The following is a 10,867-nucleotide window of genomic DNA, read 5'->3' on the forward strand; positions in this document are numbered from 1 at the left end:
AGAAACGCCCAAAGACAATACAGCAAGTGCAGTTGTTCCAGCAAAAGAGCGTTCGGTTTCATGATTACCCTTTCTCCTCCTAACTCGCTCATAAATGCAAAGCCCTCGTTAAGCCATAGAAAGCAATTGCCATGCTCAGGGAATGCGTTTCTATGGCCTCCAGAGGGACAATGCAAACAGAGCATGCTTCGCTTCTCTCTGCATGCATCTCCTCAGATGAGCATCCTTCCCATCTCTACAGGCCTTCTCACCTCAGATCAACCAGCTGTACCTTGACACAGGGTGCAGACATGAGGTCCCACACCAGATCTTTGTTAACTGGTTTGTTGCTTTGTTCTCTCTGTGTTTACAGGACACACATGCTGATCCTACCCCACCCTCTCTTCTAGACCAAACCACACCTTTTCCCCAGGGAAAGACAGAGCCAGCTGCGGGACAGTTCACACCAGAGCCCATCCCAGACAAGAGATGTATCAGACTGCTTTGGCCTCTCTCAGCTGCAGCTCCACTGTAGACAGCCCTGCCCTCCCCATGCACACACTTCCCCGCCACTCCCCAGTGTCCCCAACACATCCCTTCTTCATTCTAGAGAGAACAACTCTCTGTCAGGCTTCAAAAAAATTAATTCCTACTCCCTCAAACATTTTGAGCTGACAAAAAATGCAATTATATCCTCAGGCATGGGACAAAGAGCCTATCCAAACCAAGCGCCATGAAGAATGAGCACAGCTAGTCCCCTTTGTGTGGTGCTAACCCTCAACGGTGTGAACGTGAGCTGGTTCGTGCCTTGGCTGCATGGAGCGGTCCACAGAGCCACGTCCAACACAGCAGCTCTGATGATGAAAGGATAAAGGGTTGAGTTTTCACCCTAAGAATGCCGGTGATATTAAAGCTTGACCCTGGCATGCCTGAGAAATTGATGATGTTATTAAAAGAGAGCGTGGGCCCTGCTTCCCTTGGAAGAGATTGAGTGCCTGGTGAAATAAAGAGCGGGTCTTTGCTGCTCCATGTCGAGAACTGTCTGACAGCTCTGGTGCTGAAGCAGCCCAGGTCACTGCCTTCCCTGGTGTGCATGTACAGGACCAGTGTACGGCTGAAGGAAAATCAGGAAATTCGCGTTATCTTCACAGCGTCCTGAGGAGAGGCATCAGGGCTGGGCAGGACTGTGTTTTCAACAGGTCAGCAGGGAGAAAAGAGAAATATCTTTCTGAATTGTTGGTTACTCCAAGTGAAGGATGCTGGGAAAGTCCAGAACATTTCAGGAAAGCCACAGTGAATGTCAAGAATTGTCATACATTACAAGGGCTCTCACTCCATGCAAGGACCCTCATGCACAGGCAGTTGCTCCAAGCCTTCCTAGATGGTCAAAATTACACTTTGATCCGCTTGGATCTTAAGTGAAAGGAATGACCGAAGAAATGAATGAAGAAGAGGGAGAGAAAGGAAGAGAGGAAGAGAAGAAGAAAGGAGGGAAAGGAGGAAGAGAGGAAGGAAGAGGGATCGAGGGAGGGAAGAAGGGTAAGGGAAGGAAGGAAAAGAGGAAGGAAGAGAGGAAGGAAGAGGGAACAAAGGAGGGAAGAAGGGACGGGGGAAGGAAAGAATGCCAAAGAATTTTAGAAGATTCAGTCTAAATTCAGTTCCTGGACAAACATTGAGCACAAACCCAATACTTCTATTTGTGGCCACCTAGAAGATAACACACAAAGTGTTATCAACGAATACCGGTTTGTTGGGATTAACTATCAAGTGAGTAACTGACTGTACAAATACAGACCAGGAATTACCAGCCAGATTTCCCACAAGTGGGAAGAACCTGAGGATCAATATCAAAGCACAACAGGCTGTGGCTCAACAACCTCTGGGTATTGCGAAAAAACCAAACCTCCCCTGAGACTTCTGGAACAGGGGGTCCTCCCGCGTATGAGATGTCTGTGTGACCGTTGCCTTTTCGCAGGAGTGCTGAGCTCTCTGCTGCACATCAGCGGCTGGGTGTGTGCATCAGCTTTCAGGAAGGGTATTGGCCAACAGACTGGCCAGAAGGGAGGCAGTGACGTCTATCTAAGCATAGTAAACAGGACAGAGATGGAGAGAATCAAAATGTCCTCAGTGAGGAAAAGTGAAGCCTAAGCAACCAGATGAGACCAGTCTTCAAATGCTAAGAGACAGAGCTCATCTGTATTCTCTCCTATGAGGACAGGCTGAGACAGTTGGGGTTCTTCAGCCTGGAGAAGAGAAGGCTCTGGGGACACCTGATTGCGGCCTTTCCATAGTTAAAGAGGGCTTATAAAAAAGATGGGGACAGACTTTTTAGTAAGGCCTGTAGTGATAGGACAAGGTGCAATGGTTTTAAGCCAAAAGAGGGTAGTTTCGTACTAGATATAAGGATGAAATTTTTTACAATGAGGGTGGTGAAACACTGGCACAGGTTGCCCAAAGACATGGTGGATGCCCCGTCCCTGCAAACATTCAAAGTTGGGTTGGATGGAGCTCTGAGCAAACTGGTGCAATTGAAGATATCCCTGCTTGCTGCCGGGGGCATGGACTAGATGGTCTATAAAGGTCCCTTCCACCCCAAACTGTTCTATGATTCATCTGCTCTCAGTTGGATGCAATGTTCTCTTCCACCACACACAGCTTTGATACTGAATTGAATATGGACCTGACTTAAACTTGGGCTGGTGCATGTCTTTGAGAAGGCCATGGTCCTGGGTAGCCTGAGGTTTGTACGAAAGATATTCCTCTGTGTCTTCAGCGGTAAAGCATATTTTCTGTGTGCTCAGCGGAGCTGTTTTGCTATTTTGCCTCTATTCTTCAAGGCAATGCTGAGCAATGGTCCTGTGGGCCAACCTTGCCCAGACAGCCAGTGCAAATGCAACCAGAGGTCGAGGATTTAGCTGAGTGGTGGAGGGTGAGGTGCAATTCTCCTTGTAACCAAATTTCACAAAGACTTCCCGTCTCTTGGGACAAACATGGGAGGAAAACTGGAAAAAACTTCCACTTCTGGAAGACACTGCTTTCAGCAGTGGAGAAAGGTTCCTTACATCTTCTCGTGCTGCATTAGCAACATGGGATCATACCCATTTTCCCAGCTAAGCCTGGGCGCTGATGCACTGTTCCTGCAGCTGCCTGAAGCCAGTCCTGGACGTGGAAGGCAACTTGCAAACCCCTGTCTGCCCCCATCCCTGCCACTGATGGTCCAGAACCTGCTGTCCTCAGGGGACTTGTTTGCACAGAACATTCTCGAAACAGCCCTGTTTCACAATCCTGCAGTTTACTTGATGCTCATGCCACAAGAGTCACTTCCTGGCAGAGGCTTGGCTTTTTGTATTTGCTGAGCACCTGCCATGGGGCACAGAGTGAGGTTTTTCGGTGGAGGGGAGGAGCCATGACAAGGGGCCTTCTCAAATAGCCAGTCCCCTGGGTGCATGTCCTACCTCCTTCCTGCCCTGCTCTCCTGTGGAGACACTATCTTTGCTACCAACATGAGGCTTGTCCTCCTGGCATGTCTCTGCGGTAAGTGAGTTGGGATTTTTTTCTCTTTGCTTTTGGCTTGGCATCTCTTTGCCAGTGCTTCTCCTCTTCCGCTATTGCTTCTTCTACAGCCCATGGCACAAAGTAAATGGGGCATTGAGAGGAACTGAAATGCAATCGGGGGTATTTGATCCATATCCGATAGCTGAGTGTGGACACTCAGATCCCCTCAGATGTCATGAGACAGCCACAGGTAGACAGCTGGATGCTGCTACACCTTGACGCCAATACCTAGGCACCTTGAGAAGTGTCTCATCTGGGAACTGAGTCCCAGCCCTCGTGACCAAAGACAGCAGCACACACGGTAGTGTTCCCTGCTCCTGTTTCTCGGCTGTGGGTTCCTAGCCCGTGTGGGTTCATAGAGTCATAGAATGATTTGGGTTGGAAGGGACCTTTAGAGGACATCTATTCCAAGCCCTCTGCTGTTAGCAGGGACATCTTCACCTACACCAGCTTGCTCAGAGCCCCGTCCAACCTGACTTTAAATGTTTGCAGGCATGAGGCATCTACCACCTCTCTGGGCAAGCTGTGCCAGTGCTTCACCACTCGCACAATAAAAACATTCTTCCTTGTATCTTCCTTCATTCCCATGCATGGGGGATGAGACCAAACCTGGTGGCAATGGGCAGAGGCACTGAGCGTCCTTGGTGGCTACTGTACGTGGCTGGGCACTTCCGGCTCCCAAGGTGATATGGTAGCTGAATGCAACTAGAATTTACAGAGAAGGGAGATAACCATTAGGCCTCTCAACCCATAGACCTTAAAAGTAGCTTAAACAAAAAACCCCAAGTCAGATAGAAAACAGACTTACCTGGACAATAGTGCTAATGCTTGTGCTGGTGTCAGCAGTTCTGCCCCTGCGCAAAGCTGTTGGCCAATGCTTGGGATCTTGCCAGACTGCTGCATTTAAGAGCAGAAATTGTTGTTTGTGTTGAGCTCTTCTTTGCTGTTGACCTCCTACAGTGGGCACAAAGTTCCCTTCTCCTCAGTTTCCAGGAATAACGGATCCTGACAAGTTTTTCCTCAGGCTTTCCCTCCCAGGGTTTGCCTCAAGCTTGAGTGAATCCCCGGGGAAATCTGAATGGGAACAGTCTTTTTGCACAAGTCTCCAGATGCATTCCACCTTGAAGGTGCCTCTTTTTGCGAGCCCATTAGCAGGCCCATAGCTGTTCCTGTGACAATTCTTTGTTGCCATTAATGTCTGCAGGACTTACAGCAGCCCTGGGGTTAACCTCCAGCCCCAACTCAACCATCTGCTCAGGACCCCAGCCCTAGGATGAGACTGGTATGCATCAGCCGTGACTGAACACTTTCTACTGGCTGTCACAGCAGCCTAGATAGTCTGATCTAATCCAATCTAATCTAATCTAATCTTTCTGGACACTGACTTGCAGGTGCCTGAGCCTGGACAAGAGGAATCCCAGCTGCTCTGTTATGGTATTTTCACATTATCTGCACAAACCAATTTTTATTTTTTTCACCAGTAGGCTTTTTTTTCTTTTAGGTTTTCTCTCCTTATCTGATCTCTTTATCAAGTGATGAGATTGGTATGCATCAGCCATGACTCAACTCTTTTTCCGTGGACGTGCACTAGGATCAGCCAAGCTCATTGCCAGCTGGGTTTGGGAGATGGAGAGCAGTGATGGGCTCTAACGGTGCTCACAGAGTCTTGCCTTTTGCTCAGTGTTTTGCTGTCCTGAATCTCTGTGCTCTGCAGAGCTCCTGAGACTCAGACTAACATCCTGTATTTCTTCTATTTCAGCGTCCCTTGTGGGAGTCCTGCTGGCAGGGCAGTATTTGCAGTGGAGAGTGGAGCATGAGTCAGCACACACAGCTATCCTAAAATGTCATGCAGAACAATGCTGTCTGATCCAGAGATTGAAATATGCTGCTCAGGGCCAAGAGACCTTGGTCTGAAAGCCGTTTCTGTGGCCAATGATCTCTCTGTAAACCACATTCTCCTGATTAGCTGATGGAGAAGACCTGACTCTACCTCCTGTATGCTCTGTGAGGTGCAGCTGGTACCTGCTGGAGATCTCTGGCTGAAAAGAGTAGTACAAATCCAAAACATTGACAAAACAGCTGCTAATTTTAGCGAAGTTAAACTAGAAGTGGGGATATCCTCGATGCTGAGGTCTGAGATCCATGAGATGGAGGAATGCCTGGTGTACGCTTGGCTCCACGATCCAATGTGGAGGTGCTTCAATGTTTCAGACCCTGGCACTTTTTCAGGCCCTAAATTTCTCCCGCTACAACACCCCAGGTCCATGCAAAGGGACGATGGTATCTGGAGAGATTTGATTCTTGATATTAGTGTGGCAAAAAATGTTGTGATTGGAGTTTTGGAAACTGGATGCAGGTTTTGAGAGGATTGTGTGTCCTGGTGGGTTCAAGAGCAGGAACAGGACTGAGTAGGTCCTTTCCACTCCCGAGTGCTGACTGTCTGTAGGTCCACAACAGCACCCAGCAGTCATGGCCAATAGCTGAGCAAACCCAACCCTTCTTTTAGATAGAAGTGTCTCGATTCTCTCCTCCTTGCTTCCAGTCCTTGCAGCAGCATTTTCTGGGAGGCACTGGCCTTAACTATGGGGAAACCTACCCAGAACCTGAATGCTGGGGTAGGTTTTGGGGGGCAGCACCTTCCTCTTTCCACTTGAAAATGAACCCTGTGATTTGTATCTCAAAACAGACTTATGGTTCCACAAACACCTGCGGCTTTTAGTCACTCCCTGATCTAAGCCCAGTTCCCAGCTGCCAAAGATTTGGGATGCTAGAATACCCTGGGCTTTTCTTCCTCCTGGTTTGTCGGTAAAGACAGCCTAACTGGGGAGGAAGACTCTTGTTTTGTCTTCACCCTGGGGTGTCTTCTCTCTTCAGAAGATGTAGACACGACCAAACTTGACATCCGCCTGGAGGGTGGCCCCAACCGCTGCTCCGGGAGAGTTGAGGTGCTTCACGAGGACGTCTGGGGGACCGTCTGTGATGACCAGTGGGATTTACGGGAGGCAAAGGTTGTGTGCCGGCAGCTGGGCTGTGGGACGGCAGTATCAGCCCCTCGGGAGTCTAAATACGGGGAAGGGAAAGGACAAATCTGGCTGACCGACTTGAACTGCAAAGGGACAGAAGCGTCCCTCGCTGAATGTGAGGCAAAGCCGTGGGGAGACAATGTCTGCAATCACGTGGAAGATGCCAGTGTGGAGTGCTCAGGTAATCCCCAGGTGTTTTCTACTTCATGCCAGGTTGGCCCTTGTGCCTGAAATAAGCCAGGGTGCAATTTCTGACCCATCCGGAATGACTTTGTTCAGCTCCAGCTTCCTACCCCTCTTGATCCAGAGAAGTTGCATCACCACTCGTGGACCTGGAACAACCTGCAGAGCTGGGAGAGGACACAGATAGTCCCCTTCTTCCCCTGACAGCCTCCATGCTGATAGCATTTTCCCTTCAACTTTTCTTCTCAAGCCAGACATTAGGAAGGGAGCCTTTGATGGGCATTTGGGATGAGCAGAGACAGTTTTGGTGCATCATGGGAGATTCTGCTTTCTCCAGGTGATCAGAGGAACAGGACTTGTCCCAAAATTTCTCCCTTGTTTGTTTTTGGCAGGAACAGAAATACCTGAGCCAGGGCCAATCCGGCTGGTGGGAGGCCCAAACCGATGTGCTGGGAGGGTTGAGGTACTTCATGATGACCAGTGGGGCAGCGTGTGCCATGACAGCTGGGATCTAAATGACGCCCAAGTTGTGTGCAAGCAACTGGGCTGTGGGGATGCGGTGCTGGCCCCCATTGGAGCAAAGTTTGGACGAGGATTTGACACCATCTGGCTGGATGATGTGAACTGCACAGGGCTGGAAGCTGCTCTCTCTGAGTGCCCGGCAAGGCCATGGGGAGAGCACAATTGTTACCACGGGGAAGATGCCAGTGCAATTTGTTCAGGTAATCCTTCTATTCTCCTGCTTTTGCCAGCCATGCGTTAGGGTGTACTCACAGCCAGCGAGGGTACAACCTTGGGCAGGAACACGGGCTTCCTACAGAACACTCTCCTACTGAGTTGATAGGAACCTAATAGTCCTGGGGGTGACCTGGGGCCCTCACATCATGGAAGAGGGCATCAGACTGGGAGGTTCTTTCCTCTGGTTCACTGGGGTGCTCTGTGGTCACGTTTCTTCAGCTCAGGCTTGAGGTTAAGACTGCCGTTGTGCTTCTTGCTTGGACAGTTGCGTGTCATGTGTGGAGAAAGCTGTGGAGGAGAGGCTGCTGTGTGCAGGGCAGGGATATTTGGGGAAGAGGCAGGGACACACACCAATGCACAGTCTGAGCATGCCCTCTCTGGTTGTGCCTGCAGACTCAGGGCTCACCATCTCCACTTCAGTCCGCCTGGAGGGTGGCCCCAACCGCTGCTCTGGGAGAGTTGAGGTGCTTCACAAGGACATCTGGGGGACCGTCTGTGATGACCAGTGGGATTTACGGGAGGCAAAGGTTGTGTGCCGGCAGCTGGGCTGTGGGACGGCGGTATCGGCCCCTCGGGAGTCTAAATACGGGGAAGGGAAGGGCCAGATCTGGCTCAGCAACGTGAACTGCACAGGGACAGAAGCATCCCTCACCGAATGTGAGGCGAAGCCGTGGGGAGACAATGTCTGCAACCACGTGGAAGATGCCAGCGTGGAATGCTCAGGTAACCCCCTCTCTGTGCCCCATCCCGCACGTGCTGGGCAGAAAGATAGGCAGATCCCACCACACATATGGTTGCAAGCCCCAGTGCAGCTCTGTGGATGTCTAGTGGTGGGACCAAGAGAGGGATGCAGCTGATGAACTCATCCCACCACTGGGTGCAGTGCTTGCCCAAGGACCCAGGGCGGACACGTGGATGTAGCTGAGCCAGGGGCAGCATTAAATCGTCTCCTCCCTGGGGCTGCTCTGGTCCTTTGTCCCACCTCTGGGCTGCATGGTGATTAGCATAATCGGAGTCCTTGAAGGAGACACGCAGTAGAGCCTGCAGCCATCTGTGAAGACCAGGAAAGCTTCCTCCTGCCCTTTGCCCACAGCCCCTCTGCCTGGCTTTTCTGTCTTCCTTCCCCACTCCCAGAGAAGCCCAGCCCTTGCCATATCTGCAGTGTGCTCAGAGACACCTGAGCCTCTGCCGAGCAGGCAAGCTCTCCCCAGGAAGTGGGGTGTGTAGGACGCTCCCTTAACATTTATTTTCTGGGCATTGGTACAGAGGTGGACATTCCTGAGGAGGGGCCAGTCCGGCTCATGGGTGGCCCAACCAAGTGTGTTGGGAGAGTCGAGGTGCTTCACGAGAACCAGTGGGGCAGTGTGTGTGATGACCACTGGGACATGAAGGACGCCGAGGTGGTGTGCAAGCAGGTGGGCTGTGGGCCACCGCTGTCGGCTCTGGGAGGTACCCGCTATGGGCGAGGGCCAGACGTCATCTGGCTGGACGATGTCAGATGCAACGGGACAGAAGAGAGCATCTTTGACTGCCAGGCCAGGCCATGGGGTGAACACAACTGCTATCACGGAGAAGATGCTGATGTTGTTTGTGCAGGTAACTATGCATCCCTGAGACATCTGAAGCGATGTGGGGACAGGGCCAAACACTTCTAGCAGAGCCAGCAGGCTGGACTGCAGGGTGCAGAAGGGGAATCACGGGGCAGGACACTCCCCCCAGCTCAGGATAATGCTGGTGGAGGCATGGAAATGGGTATAGCAGGGAGCATAGAGCATCTGGTTAAGATAGACGTGGTGGGGCCAGCCGGTGGGAGAGGGGCTACTGCAGAGCAGAGGCAAACACACCAGTGACAGTCTGACTATGGGATGGATCTTGCCAGGGAGATGCTGACCAGGGACTTTTCTATAGGGCAATGCTCGTAAAGGGCAGAAAGGGGGAAGATAGGGCAGTTTCTAGGGCAGGAAGCAACGACGAGCATCCGTGGGAGGCAAGGGGAGGACAGCTGGAACGGTGTCTGGGGCGAGAGGCCTCTATCGGTACACCCTCAGTACTCAATAACTGTCTGAGTTGGACTCTCTGAAGCTCTTGGGAGCTGAGTTTCTGACTCCTCATGCCCTGTTTCTTGGGAGAGAAGCTTGGACAGGCCCTGCGTGGGTGAAGGGAGGAATCCCTGGGGGTCTTTGGCTGGTTTCATTACGGAGGAGCAGAACTGCAGTGTCTCGGATTTAACCTGGGCGATGTCGTGCTGTGAGGACCATGTGCTGCAGTCCTCTGGATCCAAGCAGTTGCATTGTGCATCAGGTCAGAGCCTGCTCTTCACGCAGTCCTCTCCTGGCTCCCACAGCACCTTGTCCAAAGCTCAGGTCTCGGGTTCCCAACAGCCCTGAATATACGGGTATAACCCAACCCACAGACCTTCCTTGGGAGCAGAGTCATTGTCACTTCTGGCAGGCAATCCTGGTGTCAGAGGATTCCCGAGAGCAGATTTTGCCTTACCGTGTTCTCTTTCTCTGCAGTTACCAAGAACCCAGAGGAGCCAGAAGCACCATAAGTGCGAGACTGTCCCCACCGGACCATCTTGCCGCAGAAACATAGGCCAGCAAGATTCGGCTGAGAAGGCAAAGGGCAGGGATGTTGCAGAACCATCAGTGTTCCATAACGGGATCCAGGGTTTGGCAAAACCATTCTCTCTCATCCTTTAGAGGATCTACAAACTTGGTTACAACTGCACTGATGGAAAACCCGGCTCAACACATTATTCCCCCTGAGAAGCAAAGATCACAAAGTATCAATAAAGTTCCACTAAAACTGAACGTCTGCTGTCTCCTAAATTGCCGGTGGACCTCTGCTGTCTGGGCAGGGAGCTGTTGGTCTAACATGATGAATAGTTATGTGATGAATGAATATGATGCTGTGACTTAGTTTCCATCACAGAAACATGGCGGGACGCCTCTCATGACTGGAGCTCTGCAATGGATGGCTATAAGCTCTTCAGAAGGGATAGGCAAGGAAGGAGAGGCAGTGGGGTGGCTCTGTCTGTTAGGGCGTGTTTTGATTGTACAGAGTTCAACGAATGTGATGATAAGGTCAAGCGCTTATGGGTAAGGATGAGGGGGAAGGCCATCGAGGCCGATATCCTGCTGGGAGTCTGTTATAGAGCACCCAACCGGGATGAAGAGGTAGGTGAAGCATTTTACAAGCGGCTGGCAAAAGTCTCACAATCACTAGCTCTTGTTCTTGTGGGGAAATTGAACTTAGCGGACATCTGCTGGAAACACGACACAGCAGAGAAGAAACAGTCTAGGAGGTTTCTGCCATGTATGGAAGAGAAATTCCTGACACAGCTGGTAAGGGAGCCTACGCAGGGCAGGTGCCCTGCTTTACCTGCC

At 51.2% G+C, this 10,867-nt stretch overlaps 1 protein-coding gene across 1 annotated transcript in view; it reads left to right on the top strand.

The window, feature by feature from the left end:
* Positions 1–3,482: 3,482 nt before the first annotated feature.
* The window catches only part of LOC104121799 (CD5 antigen-like), a gene marked incomplete at its 3' end in the record, with an annotated part of 9,455 nt that continues 2,070 nt past the window's right edge, over positions 3,483–10,867 (top strand). The window contains exons 1-7 of the mRNA XM_009633844.1: positions 3,483–3,513; positions 5,294–5,317; positions 6,406–6,738; positions 7,133–7,462; positions 7,872–8,201; positions 8,745–9,074; positions 10,542–10,657. Of these exons, the coding sequence (XP_009632139.1) occupies positions 3,483–3,513; positions 5,294–5,317; positions 6,406–6,738; positions 7,133–7,462; positions 7,872–8,201; positions 8,745–9,074; positions 10,542–10,657 (1,494 nt within the window). The remainder of the gene's footprint in view (positions 3,514–5,293; positions 5,318–6,405; positions 6,739–7,132; positions 7,463–7,871; positions 8,202–8,744; positions 9,075–10,541; positions 10,658–10,867) is intronic.

The sequence above is a fragment of the Egretta garzetta genome, unplaced genomic scaffold (assembly GCF_000687185.1).
Source record: "Egretta garzetta isolate BGI_Z169 unplaced genomic scaffold, ASM68718v1 scaffold192, whole genome shotgun sequence".
In the NCBI taxonomy this organism is placed as follows: domain Eukaryota; kingdom Metazoa; phylum Chordata; class Aves; order Pelecaniformes; family Ardeidae; genus Egretta; species Egretta garzetta.